Consider the following 21679-nt stretch of genomic DNA (forward strand, 5'->3'; position numbering starts at 1 on the left):
TTTCTTAGATCCAAGATGGCGGACTTGATATATTTCATTTGTCAGGAGTTTTGCCTCTGCCATATACATGTAAGTGTAGCTCTGATTGGCCAATGCTATATAATTAACTTGTGTAGTATCCGTGCGTCAGTGTAAGGTCTCGATCACTTTTCCAATCGTACGTTAGAATGAAGCATTTTGTATCTTATAGTTATCATTATTAAAGAAGATTCGAACACACGCTTCTTTGAGCTGATTTTATTTAACGCGGCATCACAAAACATAAAAAAAGAAAATTCATATACACAAATATATATCACAGATAACTAACATTTAAAAAATGCGCAGTTACATAAAATTGTTATCAAGTTGTATTTCTCAAACATAAGAGGACCAGAGACTTAAACGGTCACGAGATTTGACTGTAATTGGTAACTATATAACTAGTATTAAACACTTAACCAATAACCAAACAAATAATTCAATAAGTAAACAGTGGGTGATAATGAAACAATTATCCAATTATTAAACAGTTATCCGATAATCAAATATCAGATAGGCTAATCAAACCAGTAATCAAACATGTATACAGTTGTCAAACAATGAAACAGGTGTCTAATAATGAAATAACGGATTATGGCTTCATAATATATAATTTTGACTGACATTGAAGGATTCAGCAAAATTTGATTGACTTTGTTCAGTAGTTTAGAAAGGAGAGGTTTATTTATTTCTTCAGAATCCACTGCTCGGTGGAAGACGATGTGAAAAGTCAAATAAAATCGGTCAGATAGTCTTTGGATACCTCATGAAAATACTCATTAAGAAACTCCACTAACGGTATCAAATCATTTAAATTATATTATCAATACATTCTATTTATCAAAACATGTTCACTTTTTTTTATAAAAAAAACCCCAACAAATCTTTAATTATCAACAAATTACACATTTTTAAATCTCCTCTTTGGTATATTACAAAATTAAGCATACATATCAAAAATAGAGGACCTTACATAAGTAGCTGAGTTATAAAATCTATTTCAATTATTTGATCACGTTACTAACGGCATTAAAAAATCATATTACGTAGCCACGAGTGTAAGAATGTATTTATCACATAACTAGTATTTATGATATATAGACAAAACTTTCAATTTCATTTCCAAATAAGAATGACAAAATCATTCTCGGATATGACATTTTTGAATAGTATTTTGATTATGACGTCATTATCATCTGTGACGTCACAATAGTACGATATTTATGACATTTAATGCATGACTGGATAAGCCAGTTGGTAAACGTTAATATACATTCAGTATGAATACAAACTGGTAGACGGCATTGCAATATATTTGGAAAAAATGACACCGTGCTTGTTTTGAAAAGAAAAATCAAAGGAGCTCTACAGATATTAAAATGTTAAATATGAAAACTTCTTAACCTTTGTCATCATTTTATCAAACTCAGATACACCTACAATATATAAAAGTGTAATATGAAGCGGTATTAATTGGGAAACATAACCTTTTTATTAGCGAAAAAAGTAAAACGTTTCAGACTATAAACACAATTTTGATTATACCAAATCGAGAAATAAAAGTCATTCGACCCCAATTTCCCCTCTTTCTCATTCTATTGGACGTCTAGTAGGACCATTGTGGTCGTTATACATGCTGAACTGACAACCTCTACCCAGTACAACGGGTTTGCTATATGGATCAGATACCCGAAAATGTGTTATGGGAAATCCGAGGCCCTAAATAAATAAAGTTAGATAAAGATTTCACATCAATGTCATTTTGATTCTTGTAAAGCATTCCAACAAGCCAAGGAGGCTAGGGACCATATACTTTACGACTGTAATTAGCATCTGGCAAAAGCAGATTTCTACAATATTTCCCTGAATTTACTTCAGTAGTTTTGGAGAAGACATTGTTTTATGACGACGGATAAAACCAAGATTAGAATAGATCACTTGAGACTTCGTCTCCGATAACAAAATATAAATATCACATGCATGTATAGAATATATATGCCGTTATCACCAGAATACGCAAATTATAACGACTCCTTGTTGACATTGCTTAATGAAGAAAATCATATATAAATATGATAAATATAGCATTAATGCTGAAATATCACAGACTGTTAGTATAAAAAACATCTCAAGTAATCATCTTCATGTAACAATCAAAGTATTTACATATTTCATTTTAACAAATTCATTAATCAATAATTATTTAGTTAATTAATTAATAAACCAATGCCGGGGTGCTGAATTATCACAGGCTCTACCTTATAAGACACATAAACAGTATTAGACATTATCAATACAAAAATGACTAGCACCGGCAAAATCGACACCATGGAATTCATCTGTTGTCTGTATTTAACGATGAACTATTTTCTCACATACATTTGAATGTATTACTGCTTTATCTAATGCAAAACACTCATGTCGTCGGAGACAGTAAAATAAAATTTTTATTTTCTAGGAAAAAAGTTTTACATTTGTTTCCCGAAACTATGCTGGTTTTACCATAAAGAATGCAAGCAATTGGATTTGCGTTTAAAATATCACAAAATTTCCATGTATGGGGCATGCACGTGCACTCTTCGAACATATTTCAAAATGGCATGATATAATACTTGCAAAATCGCAATAAAACGCCGTGGTGATGAGAGAAGAATAATCTTTCATACGTGGATATACAGGATAGAGATATTCTATCTTCTGCATCCTCGGGTAGAATATCCTTTTCTCCCATACTTCATAGAGATATCCCGCGGTTGCTAGGGAAAAGATATCTCTATCTTACACAGGGGGTGTAAGACAGCTCACACGCGCTAGGTAATAAAGTAACGTTATCAATACATGCGGCTTAACTACGGCGCGCATTGTAGATGACGTCATCAATTTTGACGCATAACGACGTTCCTGCGATAATGGCGCGATGAAAAAGCTGGAAACCAAGTGGAATTTCATCATTTTTTCTTCTAAGTATGGGAGAAAAAGAATCAAACATGGGTCTATGAAGTAGACAGGGATATCTCAACCCTCGTGAAAGATTTTGGCCGTCAACCCTCGGCAAGCCTCGGGTTGACGGGCCAAAATCTTTAACTCGGGTTGAGATATCCCTGTCCACTTCACAGACCCATGTACGATTCTATTAATCCATCATATACGCATATCAAAGTATCTTATAATACTACAAACGGACAATAAATTATATAAATACTATTATATCAATATAAAGTTTTCCATATCACAAACACCTTGGTTTTTTTTCAATATCACAGTGACTTTTAGCGTCTGTAGTTATAGCACAGAAGGGAGCTTGTTGCCGTTTTGGGGCTGAAGGGAACGTTTCCTCAAATACTTGTCCAGGTTATCTCCCGGTTGCTAGGGAAACGTATCATTTCCATTGACGACGATATCATTTAATGTCGACGTTCAATCGTCGTGTTGGAATGTAATGACGGAGCAATGTTTCTTAACAACTTAAAAGTATGGGAGACAATTACCGAACATGGATCGAGCAAACAGGGATATCTCAACCGCCGGGTAAGATTCGTGCTGTCAACATTCGGCGAGTATCGTTTTGACTATCCATAATCATCCCTTTGGGTTGAGATATATCTGTCCACCTGGGAGTCCCATGTAAGATAAGTCCCTTCACCGTCTTGTAGACCTTGGCGGAGGCTGGGTTTGCTGATGTGGTACATTAATAGTATGTTGATTGGTCCCTTGTCCTTCCTGTGTAACATTCTGTGATTGGCCTACGCGTGACGGTCGCTGTGGTATTCGAGACGCTGGAGCTGTTGTTTGGTGGGGCGTAGTTCTTGCTTGACCGAGTCGAGCTGGACGTTCCGGAAGTACCTGCCCCTGATGCGAATTATTGTTATTGGGTATGTGGCGGACGGGAGGATGTACGTTTATAGGCTGATTTACTGTTCCCGGTGTTTGAAATTGAGATGTGTTATTGTGGTCGCTATAAGCAGGGGGTACAGATATTATGCTGACATCGCTAGGCTGTCGATTAGCTGCGAGATGCCGTTGCAAATATTGACGTTCGTGGTTTTCCTCATTTCTCTGACGAACGTGCATCGCTGAATAAACAAAAATAAACAAGCAATGAAATAATCGATTGAAATCGATGAGAAAATAAATGTATGTTTGCTTCCGTACTGTTGAAATAAATGACTAGAAAGTTTGTTTAGTCGTAATATTGACAATCAGTAGTACAACATAAAAACTCTTCAATGGCTCGGCCTTTAGTATACACAACGATTACCAGTTCGTAGATGAACATTATTTCAGACCCATTGGAACTTAATTTATCCTAGGAAATTTTAAATCATCTTTCTTTCTTTTTTGAAAACCCGTTTTTAACCTTCTCTGCGTTAAAGTGAATAGTCGGGCACAGGAAGGCTAAAGTCAGTAAAAATGGTTAGGTTGGTAAAGTAGGCTGGCTTTGTTTGTGTTGATTTTTCCAAGCAGCCTTGCATTCAAAGAGTTACGCGACTGTAGTTTTAGCACTGTGCTTAATTTACACGGGATTGTCCAAATTTTCAATGATCTAAAATGGACAACGTAAACAGAAATTGACCGTCGTTTTGATATGTAAGGACTTTTGGAAGACCAATGAACGCATTTAGACCGGGATTTTTTGCCCGACAATTCACTATAAAGAATAGTCTTCGTTTTGCGAACACTACGGTATATGATAGGTAGTTTTAATGACTATAAGTTTAGTGTTTGTTACCCCTGAGATGCCTAATGTCTCCATGGAAACCAGCAGGAACAGCTATGCTATCTTTGATTGCGTCATCGTAGGCCGGTGGTTCCTGACTAGGTGCCATGTACGGCGGCGGTTCACGTGGCATAGTGGCTGAAAAAACGAAAAAACGACAACATATTAAGATTATATATCATTATTTAAATGAAATATTTAAATGTCAAACGTCATAATCCAGTAGTCCATAGTCCGATAGATAGGAGAATGGTATATTAATTATAAATAAGATGGACTACGTCTGCAGGCATGAGGATAAAAAGAATACAACATATATGACGGTATATTACAATTTTACTCAAATTTCGCGTAAAGCTGTCAATAAACTTGTAAACAAAGTGGATACAGAAAGTGTTACACGTTTTCCAAGCAATATGCTATAATATAGTATATACAACGTATCCCGGAAATACATAAGAAAGGTATAAGCCTCATCACACTTAGTGGAATCGGTAGAGCAACATAAAGAATGGCTTGTAGACTTTGAACTAGATCAGTATTTGATGGAATCGTCTTGAGAAATTACAGAAAGTTGGGCAGTGTTAGAGAAAAGGTCTCTAGGAAATACTTAGACACATAACACGTGCATTGTAATTACATAGTAAACGAGATATTTTGACAAAATTTCATTTAGTTGACTGAACGGGTTACGCAATTTATTATTGATAAATAGAAAGTGATTTTTTTATATATTTTCATGTGATCGCCGCGAGTATCCTGCATGATGAAGTGAAAAACGGGGTCAACAAAGGTCAATCGGCTTAAGGTTTGAACCCTTGTGTAAACTAGTGATATATTCCATGCCTATCTACCACTTTATAAAAAGTGAGTATGCATATGACAGTAGCATCAGGGCTAACATTAGGCATTACTGTTGAGTTATAAATTGTTGTGCAGTCTGTAAAATTTTACAAAATGGATAAAATTTACAACCGCCATTTGCATGACTATGTCAAGAAGAAGGACGCATTGTGTATACTTTGAAACGTCGAATCCGGTCAAACAACCGTTCCTTGTATATGCTATAAGCACTAGTAAATATAATGGCTTAGGTGTATGATGGAATAAAATATGTTTCAAACCATGTAGGCATATTTTCCAGAAATTTATAATTTCGCATATTTTGCCAAAATATACAAACTACACAATAATTTGTGTGTTTTATTTTTATTTGCTTGTTTTAAACACTCATGTATGCATTTTCGTCGAAACTGTAAATAATCCATTACTGTTTATACATTTGCTGCTAAATACATAATGGGACTTTAAAAAGGTTCATTTCATATCACAACATATTCAATACTCGTTAGGTGGGTATTTATGACTATTTTCCTTGCAAATTGTCGATTTCCAATAAATGCATGCTGAAAAACTTTTGTTAAAACCCATTTGCCGTTATTTATCTTGGATATCTCTGTATTATATAAACCCACTGCAATGTTTGAACAATTTATGAGGTAGAGCCTTGGTATATTGGATGGTAATGATATCAAACATCACGTAAAACACACGTGTTTGACCAATGTTTAGAATGTTTACAAGCACAAGTAGAGCACGTCGACTATGTGTGCTCAATGCGAAGCTGAAGGAGACGGGTTATTATACAGTCTGATCCTATCAAACAAAGAAACGGGGCATTGTTCGTTTTCCTTTTATAGAATGTCAGTTTTTTTTGTAAAATTCAATATCATTCAGTCACGGCAACGTCAGGGTATAGACATACTACTCCAAGCAACAACTAACATTATATTTGTTATGGTAACGAATATTAATATTTACATTGTCATTGTCATAACGAAATCTAATGCTAATAATTTCTGACATTATTTTTACGTGTTGTGATTTTGTATATATACAAGAAAACAAGATAATAACTAGCTGTAAATATATGTTACTAATACTTTTGAAATAAAATTAGGGAAATACGTCGTAGAAAACGTGAAAAAAAGTTTGTAGCAGTGTTTTAGGATTTAAAAATTAACAATGAAGATATTGAAAAACATAGGGAAATATAATTGAAATTTGATGTCTGTAAGACGATGACGCATTCGGTGTGCTCTTATCGCGTCAACATTTCGATAAATTCTCGCAACAATACACAATGTCCATGCTGTATTACTTCAGGATATGTAAGTATGGTACACTTAAATGTAAATACTATCAAAATTATAAAACTCCGACCATGAAAATGATTTATGAAAGAAATATTAAAGCATTATTGTTGAAGTGTTTATTACCCGATCATAGTATTCAATCTTTTGACGTTTTTATTTACATGTATATACAAATCGGATGTATGATTTACTGATTATCAAGGATACATGTCAAGGTAATTATCATTTGTTTTATTTGTTTTTCTATTTCATTTTAAGGAAAACAACATTCTTTTGGTAAAATTGTGGCCAATTTTCCTCCCACTCCCCAAAATTATAGTGTAGCGTGTCCAAAAATCACCACACAACACACTTGGTGCCTGATATTTACTAACAAGACCAACAGTACCAACGTCGGAATCTCAGGAATCAGCTAACACTTTAAACAATGACTTTATAAACTGTTTGCGACCTAAAAATCAAGATACATTTATTGCAGATATTTAAAATAAAGGAGCTGCTGAATTCTTGTGCGTATACATGTATATACAGACGCGACAGTAATAACATTTGCAAGGTGCAATAAAGATTTACAGGGCCCCGGGACATATTTATATACCATGGTTATTTATGTCATATTAGTGAATAGAAAACAATCAATAACACACATTGATACATTTGCATAACGACACAGGTAAAGTAACACACCAATTGTAAAACAGAACGAGATTTACTTACGTCCAATTCGCTGTACTCTGTTCCTCCTCTTTGATTTGTGTTTGTAGTATAGAATTAAAATGACGATGATGACAGCAACAAACAAACCAAACGCCACCCTGAAAGTAACCAATCACATCAATTTATCATGTCTTCACCCTGAAAGTAACCAATCACAACAATTTATCATGTCTTCACCCTGAAAGTAACCAATCACAACAATTTATCATGTCTTCACCCTGAAAGTAACCAATCACATCAATTTATCATGTCTTCACCCTGAAAGTAACCAATCACATCAATTTATCATGTCTTCACCCTGAAAGTAACCAATCACATCAATTTATCATGTCTTCACCCTGAAAGTAACCAATCACATCAATTTATCATGTCTTCACCCTGAAAGTAACCAATCACATCAATTTATCATGTCTTCACCCTGAAAGTAACCAATCACATCAATTTATCATGTCTTCACCCTGAAAGTAACCAATCACATCAATTTATCATGTCTTCACCCTGAAAGTAACCAATCACATCAATTTATCATGTCTTCACCCTGAAAGTAACCAATCACATCAATTTATCATGTCTTCACCCTGAAAGTAACCAATCACATCAATTTATCATGTCTTCACCCTGAAAGTAACCAATCACATCAATTTATCATATCTTCAGTCAAACACTTATAATCTAAGTTATTATGCAAGAAGAAATGTACTGACAGGTCAAATAAAAACTAGGAATACAAAAAATTCTTTTTTTCCTCAATGCTTGAATCGCCAACACAGTGTTAATACAAGATTCTAATTATACGTATTTAAAACATATACAGTTATCTTTGATTAATTTGACACCCACAAATAAATATATTTCAATTTAAAGAAAAGTGGCGATGGATCCCTATCGCTGATGCAATGGGAGTGCATGCATATCGTGTTGTTAAGCGGTAAACAAGTCTCGATTCCTACTTGTTTTGACTGAGGAGCAGGGTTTATCTTGGTGACGAAATAGAGAGATGGAGACTTATTTAAAAAGGAGAAATGTATACAATATTATCATGAATTTGCAAAAATATTATGAATTTGCAAAAATACATCCTGACAGTTACAACTTTCCTCATAGAGTTCCACACGGGGTAAAGTATTAGATCTAATTAAATAAGCAGTACCGATATTGTTGGTAGGCCAATCTGACTGAATGTCAAGCTTATCACTACTGGAATAACTAAATAGCTATATGTATACAGTTCTATATACCACTTGCAATATAGAGTTGAACTACTTGGTTATATATCAAAGCTGCTTTAAGATTTAAATCTAATGCTGTCTTTCGAAAGGGACTTTAATCCGGAGTAGGCCTTTGTTAGTGTAAGCATATGTATTTCTGAGACAGTCCCGCATTACCATGTTGGGTTTTTTTTTAAATAAAAGATAAAGTGAAAGCTTTATTTACATGCAACAGAGTACTGGGTATTTACAAACGTTAAAAGGAATAGGATTTTAGTATAAAATTTCAGCAATTTTCCTCATTTTGACCGTTGGTCAGATGACCTATCCACATATACAAGTATGTGGTCTCGTAAAGAAGATGTATAAGAATAATATGTACTTACCAGACATACCAAAAGGTATACCAACAGTCGGACGCCGAACCATCAGACATAGAATCGCATGACTGTCCCAAAACACACTGAAAAACAAATCAAATCCATCAGACATAGAATCGCATGACTGTCCCAAAACACACTGAAAAACAAATCAAATCCATCAGACATAGAATCGCATGACTGTCCCAAAAACACACAATGAAAAACAAATCAAATCCATCAGACATAGAATCGCATGACTGTCCCGAAACACACTGAAAAACAAATCAAATCTATTAGTCTTAGTTATATGAGGAGGTGCAGCAGTTGGTTGAATTATTATTTTTCCCATTTTTCACGAAAAATAATAATAAAATATTTCATTACGTTCATTATTTTGATGCATTATAAATGGATTTTGTGTTTTGAAAATGTTTTTGAAATTGAAGAGGAAAATGTAAGTTACTACTAACGATACATTTTAGAAATCTACACGAGGAGGAGGAGGGGAGGAGGAGGAGGAGGAGGAGGAGGAGGAGGAGGAGGAGGAGGAGGAGATTAAAGATCTATTTTTTTTTACTTTACGAATAACAAACAAATATAGTAATCATATTTTGGGAAAGGATAATCAATTTTCCGGCAGAGTTAGTTTAATATGCTTTATTCTTGGATTATGGAATCTATTAAGCTAAGTAAATACAAATTCAATATTTGACTGGAATATACTTATTTCAATAAACCTACGAACATAATTTTGGGTAAATGTCTATAAAGATATATCTTAAGAAGAGAAGGTAAAACGTATTAAAAGTATCTCTCATGAATACTGCTGATTTTGATAAAATAGTATTTTTATGATAAAATGTGGAGCAGTGCTCCCCAACCTCTGCAGAGTCAAACGAAGAATGACAATGATTAATTTCCAGACATCCAGTTATTGTACAGGGTATTATTGTTATGTAACATAAGCTGTATTCAATATTTAATTTTTCGTGCGTGTTCAGTATTTAATTATTATGTATTTACTTATTCATTCCAATGAACACAATCCAAATTCAGAATACTTTATGGTATTATACTGAGTTTAAGTAAATATTTCGCTGTGGATGCTCCGTACGTTTTACAAAGCGGTAATTATACTAACATTGACCCAATGACATTCTTGGTACCCCAGAGGTTACTATCACTGACGTCACATCCAAAAGGTGTCCCAAATGGAGGCCAAATCTAGCGATGGCTGATCATGATCAACGTTTGTTTACATAACAATAAGCCTACCTAGAACGATATGGTTAATGTCGTGAAAACACATGTGTGATCAACATTGGTCTACAATACCACCTGACATGTGTATAACACATAACTACATATATCTACACGTGTGTACTGAACACAACGATCAATATAATGTCACCACTCCTTTAACACATCGTAAGTGAGGCGTGAACAATTAATATCCATTATACAGGTACATGTATTTTTGTTCGATTTATCAGCAGTACATTGTTATGCCGTTTGATTGCTACATGTATGTAGGAACTGTTGAATGATCTCTTTCCACTCATCGACTCCCCAAGAATGCAACAAAAAAATTGCATTAAATCATACAATAAGTTATCGTTCTTTGGAATGTAATAATAATATTTATACACAGCAAATTAAGTTACAATATATTTTACGGCATATGGTAGCGATATGGGAACGACGAAACTGAACCTTATTAGAGTTTCATTTTTTTTACATCGTTGAAGGTAAAACTGCATGAGCATGCATCTGTTGTATACAAGGAAATTCTTTTAAAGGAGAATTTAGGGTTGGACAGGAAAAAAATCTTCATTTTGGTGGTGGATTCCGTTACAATCCACTTTATCAATTAACGCTAAATCTGACTAGTATTACATAGAATAAAAATCCGGCTCAAACTCTCCATGTCCAACACATTCAACTCATTGCAGTTCCACCCACCGAAGTTCTACATAAAATACTTCAAGCACTTTTGCATCAGATGAACCCTGCACTTAATAAGCGTAATCCATTATTAAAAACACAATTATCAAAGAAACGCAATCGAAACTCGTATTATCGTCTTTCGGTCTTACTCAACTAACTGCTTTTGAATATCATTTAAGTGTATTTTAGTTATGAACATTTGTACGTGCCGTAATTTTCATACTCACGAATCAAAAAGTATCAATAATATGTTATTCACCGTTCACTGTTTTTTACAGTGCATATAAGGCAACATTCATGTTTGTCTGGCCATTTGAATGACTATTCAATGTAGGTTTTAATTACAGTAAAATAGAGAAATATTTTTTACAAAAAGCCTATGTTCAATCATTTTTATTTTACAGTGTTGTTCATAATAAGATTCCTGCATGTTACTTATGAAACAAGAATAAGCATATAAGGAACTTCATTTTTAGCTAATGTTTCACCTAATTTGAATATATTTTAATAATTAAAAAAAAATAGCATGTTAAATTCTTCGGCCCGTTACGGCACATACAACTTTAACTAAAAGATAACAAAAAAATGACTATTTCTACTGCCTTGTTTTCATGTCAATGATCCACTGACTCTAAGACGACCTCCGTTTCGGAATACTACGATTTTCGTTTTATCAGTGTTTACCATTAACTTCCATTTCCTTGGAGAGTTTATCAAGTTTAAAATTGTATTATCCTTAATGGTTTTACATATTTCAAGATAGTAAAAAGCATTATAAGGTAACTTTTGTTCCCATTTAATATGCTACACGGTTAATCACCACAAATTTTAATAAAAAATAATACGAGGAATATAATAAATATCATATTTAACCAAATCACCAAAAGAACTAGACATTACCTTTCTTATCTTTTTATTATTGAAGCAGGTCTGACTCTGCTTCTGAATTGCATGTTAATATAGATATTTTTTCTTTGTTTTCATACTAAATCCGGTTTTCTGATTGGCCAAAATTTTTTTTGCATACCACTATGAAAAAAATCCGAGAATGGCGCCAAACTCCGACGTTATTTCGTGGCGTCACAATAGAAACATTGAAGTTGCGTATTGATTCGGAAAAAGAATCCCTTGAAAAACCACTATAATGTTACATTTAAACATACTTCATTTTATCAAATAGAGTATAACATTAATTATAAGTATTGATGTCACTATTTTTTAATTTTATCGGGGTATGAAAAATAAAATTGGTTGCAAACTTTTGTGAGAATCCGCTACGCGGATTCACACAGTTTGCAAACAATTTTTTTTCATACCCCGATAAAAACAAAAAATAGTGACATCGATGCTTAAATGAAAAAAAATCCGAGAATGGCGCCAAACTCCGGCGTTATATCGTGGCGTCACAATAGAGACATTGAAGTTTCGTATTGATTCTAAAAAGATTCCCTTGAAAAATCACTAGAATGGTAGTGAATATTGTGTGAATCCACTTAGCGGATTCTGACAAAAGTTTGCAAACATTTTTTTTTATCAATGCATGATTATTTTAGCAATTGATGCTTCAGATACAATATACGTTATTGTTATATGTCGAATATGAATCAATTTCGTAATTTTGATGTCAAATGTATCAGTATCTTTACTATCCCATATGTTACAAGATACTTCGATTCATACTAGGACACAAGGTCACTTAAAATTATCACAGTGCATAAATAGACCATCTATATAAACTACATATAATTTCATATCGATTACATATAAACTTGGCTTTCAGAAGACCAACACAGAGGAAAATCGGACCTAACATCAATATGAATCCCCCAGGCAGATCCGGGAACACCAATCAATACATCCATAACAGCTCGTATCAACTACCAGCCCAGGATGGACGCTTTCTAATTATATTTACTATCACCTTTTAATACCACAAACGTTTTACTAGTGTTAATGGAAAGGCTGAAATGCGGACAAACCGGTAAAATTAACCGATTTAAATCGCTTTAAGACCACTCTTACCATCTAGTATTAAACCTGTGTCATCTTGTACACGTAAATTTTTTTATATTCAGTTGGACTCCTTTTGGGTATAATTTCATCTTTCAGAGTATAGCAGGTTTACAAATGCAAGCAGCGTTAAATTTATATCGAATTTTTTTTTATCATTGATTGAATTCCTGGTTACCAAGGTAAGCATTTGTATATGGGAGTACAATATACATGTATGGTAATTGAAATTTAATTTTAGTATGTTATATTTATCGTTTTGAAACACGTTGTTCATTTGTTATGCCATACATTTTGTGATATGTGAATTGTATATTACACTGAGCATCAGTCTGGACGCAATCATTGCAGAACAAACATTGGAATCTAAAAAAAATCTTATGTATTCTTCAAAAACCCAAGGAGACCGGTGATATTCCTATATAGGGTTTTGCATTTATCTTACGTGTACTCCGGATAGGAATATCCGAAATTTTACCAGTGTGAAATTTAACTATCTTAACCTAGGGTAATGACAAGCTACTCGAGATATTTGCACGTTCTCATTGAGGAAGAGAAAAGAATCCCTTTAGGGGGAGGGGCTTTCCAAAACTCGACAAAGCCTCGTGTTTGACAACGTAAGAATGTTACCCCTCGGGTTCAGATTCCCCTGTCTCACACAAAGGGGTGAAAGATTCTGTTATTCTCACCTCGACTGATACCCACATACTACATCACACCTCCGCATACCAAGACACATTCTACCCCCCGATTATGAATAGGGTTTGTATCCTTAGCTTGGAATATTTTCCGTTGTGTTGTGTCCGCTGTCATGACTTCATGGATATTCATCGGGGTAACCCACTGTGGACGTCGACAATTATCTACGAATGTTCGACTTATGTCGCATGACTAATATTTCTGTTACTTGACAATGAAAAGTGATAATCTAAGTTGAAGATACTCTTACCTTGAAATGGGTCTGATGCTACAAAACACAGAATACACACTCTCCTACTGTAGGAAGCATGTCTATATTACATCCCAATATGATTTGAGCAATAGATGTTACGGACACTTGCGTACTCAAGTTAGATTCCTTCACATAATATGGAACCATGAGACTCCAGGCAACGAATAACTTTGACGGTCAGGTCCGTCGAATAGTTAAGCTGATCAATTATATGTATATAATGGTAGATCGATCGAATTCTCAATTAGCCTGCATATCGGACTTCTTTCTGACGGCTCCGGATCAATGGACAGAGCGGATCCAGTATAATGTAACCGAGTGGTATATTCACGGCCATCACTATGGCTCACTTTGCAAGGTAAAGCACAAACACAAAAAACGTCGATAACATTAAATATTACTAAGTAGAAAATGAGTATGACATGTGGAAACGCATATCAGGGCGTTATGAGAACATGTTTCGGTTAAAAGGGCGATATGAAAACATCTTCCAGGCATATAATAACAATATAGAAATATCATATTTACGGTTCGACTGAACTAAAATGTATACTCGACGATATGAAAACAATCCTTGAAGAGAAGACCATAATTATGGAAACACGTTTCCTACACGAAAGGGAAGCATACCTCCGAGAAATGGACGAAATCGAATGGATCTTGTTGGCGGAAAGACGGAACAAAACATACCCTAAAACCTCGATAATAAGCCTGATTTGAAAATAGGCCGGTTTTGCAAGTAAGCTTTTGATTTCTTACAGTCAAATGTATTTTGAAAATATGCCAGTTTTGAAATTAGATCGCACTTGAAAGTAAGCCTTGGATTCCTCCGAGGAAATTATCTAAAACATCTACATCGTAAAACCTTATTTAATTTTATCCATAAATAAATGCATATGTAAAAATAAATGCATATGTAAAAATAAAAGCATATGTATAAATAAATGCATATTTGTATAAAATATCATAAACAATTCAAATGTTTTTTTTTTATATACATGTATTTATTTGTTTTGTTTTGTTTTAGACACAAACAGAGAATTCCACATTTTTGACCAATCAAAATAGATCTTTTCCAATCATCGGGCAAAAGCCATAATGTACATGTAAGCAAACATGACATACGAGAGTGCAATAAGCAAAATGTTTTACACGTGTAGTTGTATTTTCGAAGATTATATTGTGAAGAAACACATCAGAAGTGCTAAAAGTACCTACTGAGGATAGGTCGGTGATGATTTTCTTTGGTGTTTTATTTAATAGTTATGTGTACCATATTTTCTGCTCACAAATCAATGTAATAATATGTTATTCGTCACCAAAAAAATTAACATTTTGAAAATTACAATACTTTCAATGCATTGGTTTTAATTTTACAAATACAAATAAGAGCAGAACATGATTTTTAGCAGTACTGCCAAAAATCATTATATGTACGTCTATAGTGGTCAACAACTTCATTTTACATTTGTACTGTGTAATATGTAATTGTGAAGTGATTTCTGCAGGAAATTTTCCATCTAAACATACATAAGGCGTAAATAACAACAACTTTTTAACATATCATTTCTGTGTTGTATCTAACGTTTATAAGGCATCTGAAGCCATTTTAATGATTTTCATGGCTTAATTCATCAATCCTTATGGTTTTCAATAGATTAATGAAGAAAAAATATTTGCCAAAATTTACGGTCTGTTACGGCACATATAACTTTAATCATGGTCATTGCACAGTTCTTATTCAAAAATAGTCTGAATACCAGAGCTTGTATTGTAATCAGTGGTTCATATAACAAAACAATTATTGACTTTTGGTAGGTTTACACGAGGAATTGTTAAACCTTTGAAATGTGATATTTCCCTCGGCCTTAGGTTTACTTCGAATTAACCTATTAAAAAGTCAATATTTGCCTTCGAAAGACTGAAACGGAAAGTTCCCTCTAGAACTATGAATCTATAAATTCGATGATTGACAGAAATAGAAACATGGAAGACGATATCAAATAAAGTTAATTGTAAAATGTCAGAGTAATAGTTGACTTTTGATACCAATCCAGTGGCGACTTGTTAAACATACAAACAATGCCGATGTTTTGTTACCTAGTGTAATTTAACTATCTTATAAAAAGTATGAAAGTATGAAAGTGAATACAAAGATCATTGCCATTCAATGTAAGTAATACAAAGGTTATTGTCTACCAATGTGTGAAATTCCCATGAAATCTTTTTAAAAAACACAGCCGCAAAATCAATTGAATCATAAATGAAAAATGAATCGTGCGAGTTCTAGTAAATTCTAAAGTAATCGTACTTTGACATTTGATAATAAAGTCCATATTAATTAAGTGATATTAATAAAATGTTTCCTTAATTATTAAGTCTATTTGGAGTTAAATCGGTCATTAAGATATAACATGTATATTGTGACATGCCTTTTACTACTTGCCACATGGTCTATTGGCATATTACAGTGAGCTTGCAATTTCCCCCAAAATAAACGTATTTTATGAACATCATTGCTTTACGTCTAAAGTCACATACAATGTGTCTGATAGGTTTATTGCAGGTCGCTTTTGATAGAGCACTTCGATGTAAAATGACATGTTCGATGACATACCATTTCGATGAAAAGATGTGATAAAACCTTGTTTCATTACCAAAAATATATACTTGCAATTATTCAAAAAGTTCATTTCTGTGAACATGATTTTAAGCTACAAGAATCATGTAGGGTTAACATTTTATGCAAATCTATACTTTGAAAATAAAACAAAATATGGTATATTGCATAAATCGCTTTACATAATTGAATAACTACATGGGTTAATGTACTCCCAAAATTGAAAAGCAACAAATTGAGAAGAAAATTGTCAATAAAATAAGCTGAATTGCTTAATGGTTGAAGTCAGATATCCACTCAAAACCAATTTGGCTAATGTGATATTATCACAGTAGCAATATTGGTTCAAGTGGTTTCTTACAATTTGATATTCATAATTAGAGCTATATTTCATCGCTGATTCATCGTCTTTTCACCCAGCTAATTAGGTGTCACTTGACTAATCATCGTCTTTTCCCCCGTTAAACGATAATTCGCGTTATGTCATCTTTTCGCCAAACAAAACGATAATCGTCGTCTTTTCGTTCTTTGGCCAATAAAACGATAATTATCGTCTTTTCGTCCCGACAATTGATAACCATACCCTTTTCGCCCCGCATGAACATCGCTCTAAAGGTTACTGAAAGATTACACATAATTTGTATGAGTATAGCTCTTTAAACTATGTTCTGGCCCCAGGATCATGAAACAATCTTAGACTCATTTTTTGCTTAGCCAATCATAATGATGTAACTTTTTGTAACGTCATTTGTGATTGGCTATACTGAAGACTGTTTTAGATTAAGATTGTTTCATGATCCTGGGGCTTGGTATCATGTTTATACATTTAGTGCTTAACGATCGATCTTAGGTAATATTCCATGTCAATTATATATAATCAAACGTTTATATCCGTTTTACATATCACTACATAATGTGACAAATATAATTCATATAATTGTATTTCCACCTATTAATATGTTATTTTCTTACACATATACTATGCTCCCTTGCATTAATTGTTCAAATCATTGAACACGTTTACATGGAAAAGGGCCATTCTAAATTGAAAATATTCTGTCCAAGTACGTTTTGAATTTGTTTCAAATAGAATATGCTGAAAATGTGGCCGGTCATCAGACAGAAGAAGACAAAAAACAAAAGACAAATTCACACAATGGAAGCTTTCATCCAAACATTTGTTTCACTTTGTAAACAGTTCGGAAATTCACGGTTAGATCTGAAATGTGACGACACGCCAAGGGTGAGGGGAGAGCCCAGGCAGTAGATGTCCTAGTCTGCCGGACAGTCTAAAGTCTATTTCATATCACATATCATGTTCAATATTGATCTGACTATACATTGTATGTGTAATTTGGTAAGAATGAGTTACACACTCCAACTCGAACCATGTCCTTGTCAAATAGTTGACCGAGAGGTTACTGTGTACAAAGAAAACAAGAAAAGGTGACACTTTAAAATTTTTACCCCATGTCCCACCTTGAGGTCATCTGGAGTCAATGCCTGCAAGCTCATCAGAAGAAACTCCATGTGCCCCCCTCCCCAAAAATAATAAGATTTACACTCAAATTTTCTTGAGGAACAAAAGGTTTTGGCATACATATAGTTTTCCAGAAGACCTAACCCTTGCATATGTGATGACCAAAGCATTAAATTTTGTCTGTAAGTCATACACTGTGTGGGCGAAGGGGGATAGGGATGTGATAGATGTGCCATTACGTAAGGGATTCGTCCTAAGTATTAAAGGTTTGACTTGGTAATTATTTGCTTACCGAATAGCTTTGTTGAAGTCAAGACGTTCAATATTGGAAGAAAATTGATACCAGACTCTGAGATTTGGATCACAGACTGAGTGCAACCTCGTGTTACAAGAAGAAATTTAGAGTGCTTACATTTGTTTTAGAAATACCCATCTACCCATTGTTACCATGGATAGTTGCTGTACACAGGATGTCAGCAAAAGTTTCTTTTCTGGAAAGATGGTAAGACGAATGATAACGTTGGCTATGTAAAGCTAGGTAATGATGAGCAAGATGAATGCAATTGCCCTAGTGGGCTTGCATCTGGATCAGGTGAGAGACTTACATCGCACATACCATTTAAGGACCATGGTTTTGATAGGATGGAACCCAATCTCAAGATCTGGTCACCCAATGACTTCATCATCTGTTGCCATGATTTACTTGAAGTTGGTTCAGGAGGAACAAAGGCTCATATTCTTCCAAGATAAGCAAAACCTTGTTTTACAAAAGAGATGACATGCATATCAAAACTTGATCGATATGTGCTTTGCATAGACCAAGCCTTGATTTTGGCAGGAGATAGAGCGAGTAATCTCTCAGTTATTGTCCCTCAGGAGATCAAAGTCCCTGGTGTTCAGGATTGGTTTTTCATCACACATTGGAAAATCCACTGCGTGGAAGTTAAAGCATGTGATGATAAGCTTACCACGAGTGATCTTACTGTCTCGTTATAGAGCTGTACGAAACTCCTCATAGTTTTAGATCGATGCGGGCTCTGACCACGGCACTCTCAGTGCAGTCAAGAACACTTCAAGCAAATCATGGTTCGTTTGGGCTGGTTTACCAAGGGTAGTGCAGAATATTGTCAGCAACTGCATACGGTTGCTGATTCTACATCTGTAGCATACGGGTTGGCAAATTCAGCTATAGGTGCTAGTTGAATAGAAAACGAAGCGCGTTTCATGTAATTTATTCTTGTCCTGTTAGTATTCGTAATTGCTATGAATGCCAACTGAAAGACTAAATAAACTTTCTTCATTTATTTTTAGCAAATATCTTCCTATAACAAGATATATTTTCTGATTTTTGTTACTGATCTTCACGGTTTCACGTATAGTGTGACCGGGATATTACTTACACAGGTCGGCTGATCTTTATAATATTGTATTGACGTATCGTGATAGCTAAGACGACTCTTCTGAATAACTCAAGTCGACATATCGTTTTTATAGTTGCTTCTGGATTTAGCGATACTAGATTCCCAACATATATGCATTTTGAATGTAGTTTTCGTCATATATTCAGAAGTGTTACATAGAATTTTGCGGTACGGATCGATAGAAATCACGATCCAGTTATTATATAGGGTCACACTTTAAAACGGTCACAAATGAAAACGCCACACTAGCTCTGGCTGGAGGTACAGACTGAGTACAGTGTAGGTGATATATTTTTTTATTGAATTGAAGTTAATATACACATACGCTGAAAACCGGATTATCGGGCTATATTCTAAAATGTCTAGAAACATTGGTGAACCGGGGGAAGTCGGGTGAGTTGGCAATACTGCCTATTGACTAATGATAAGCTGTATATGATAGTGAGATAGAATAACGGGTCTGCATGTCTTTTCCATTTCCGCCAAATCTAGATATTTCTACACAAGCTAATTATATATAATATTACGTCAAGAACTACGTCCCAGATACATGTAACCGAATGTCGCTGCTTTAATCGTTTCTTAGATATTCCCGCAGTCTAAGGTCAGTGAGATAATGTTGAAGTGACACAGTATTTAATTTTACCGTTGATGTTCTTCGTTTTTAAATGTTTGATTGATTGATTATAACCTAGTCTGTGTAATAAGCTGTTCACTGGGCTTTTTATATTGGCATTGAGCCAGCACCAGTTAAAGAAACGACGCCACGACAAAATGAATTTATGTATACAAAATTTACATGTATATATGAATATTGGGGGTACTAAAGTTGATTGAAATGGGACATTTCGATGGTGATAGTTTTTAAATTTTGGAACCTTTCGGTGTAACTGGCACGTTCTACATCCTAACCAGTTTGACTGAATGGTTAATTGTAAGGAAACTATGTTAAGCTTAGTCATTTGTGTGTATATCACGATACAAATTTGGTTGTTAACTTACCTGTAAACATTGCCACAGAAAAAGTAGAAAAAATATCCCACTCTTCATGTTTATAAACATATATATCCAAACATTAAATCCTTCATTTCTTGACGAGAATCACTTATACACAACCCAGTCAATTTTGGCACTCGGAATAATGAGAAGGTCTTTACGGGCGAGGTGCTACAAAACCATGGCCTACATACATGTACCGTACATTAAATCTACCCGTGTATTGTCGAGGCACACGTACACTCCTCTTAGCACATATAGGTACACATATAAAGGCTGTCAAACGGTCGTCTTTTAACCAAAGTAAATAATGGAAGTTAAGTCTGAACATGTCGGCGGTACATGTAATACCCGTCCAAATATATATACAGGGCATTGTTTGTAACTACCCAACCAATACACACTCACAAGATTAGCACTTGTAATATATATACCAACCATACTTCCAATTTTCTTTATGGAGATCTATCGGACGTGGATAAGTTAGCTAACCTACTAACGACCGATAATTTTAAGTTTAAAACAATCCCTTAAACTGTGGAAAGTGGGCCTGCACCCATTATAAACTTTATATTTGTTCATGTTATTGTTTCTGTTCTGTTGTTTATATTGCCATTGAATTGTAAAAGAACAACAAAGAATTGAATTGTTTCGAATTACCTGTATATCCGCCATATATCACATTTAGTTACAAAATACAGCACAAACTAGGAGCTCGGAGGATATAAATTTACCTTTTTCATTCACATCAATAATCCAATGTCTAATTATTTTTTCTTGGCTAAACTCAATAACGCGTTAACCTTGCTGATGTATATATTAATGTGTATGTAATGTATTTCCAATCTTTAAGTATTGTCAATTCACAGCATATATTTCTGGGCAAGGTAGACAGTTAAATCGTTTTATTACAGCCTGGTCCACAGGGGCCCGTAAATACGGGATATAACGTACCCAATGACTGAAAATACATATTATAATATAAACAGTAGTTACGGGCCCCTGTGCCTGGTCCGTTCTAATATATGGTTTGTACTTAATATTCTCGGTAAATGGAGCGTAAATGTAATTA

The 21679-nt window shown here is 34.3% G+C and overlaps 1 protein-coding gene across 2 annotated transcripts; it reads right to left on the minus strand.

Annotated features, from left to right (window-relative positions):
- Positions 1-1520: 1520 nt before the first annotated feature.
- Positions 1521-20925, minus strand: LOC138314471 (uncharacterized). 2 transcript variants are annotated; one of them, XM_069254828.1, is made up of 5 exons: positions 20614-20925; positions 9206-9282; positions 7612-7709; positions 4751-4876; positions 1521-4094 (listed from the first exon to the last, which is right to left on the minus strand). In XM_069254828.1, exons 1-5 carry the CDS (start codon positions 20671-20673, stop codon positions 3661-3663), a joined length of 795 nt encoding a protein of 264 aa, XP_069110929.1. In that variant the 5' UTR covers positions 20674-20925; the 3' UTR covers positions 1521-3660. The 2 variants fall into 2 exon arrangements, with proteins under 2 accessions (XP_069110929.1, XP_069110930.1); XM_069254829.1 differs by lacking the exon at positions 20614-20925 and adding an exon at positions 14088-14111.
- Between the last annotated feature and the right edge of the window lie 754 nt (positions 20926-21679).

The sequence above is a fragment of the Argopecten irradians genome, chromosome 2 (assembly GCF_041381155.1).
Source record: "Argopecten irradians isolate NY chromosome 2, Ai_NY, whole genome shotgun sequence".
NCBI lineage: Eukaryota > Metazoa > Mollusca > Bivalvia > Pectinida > Pectinidae > Argopecten > Argopecten irradians.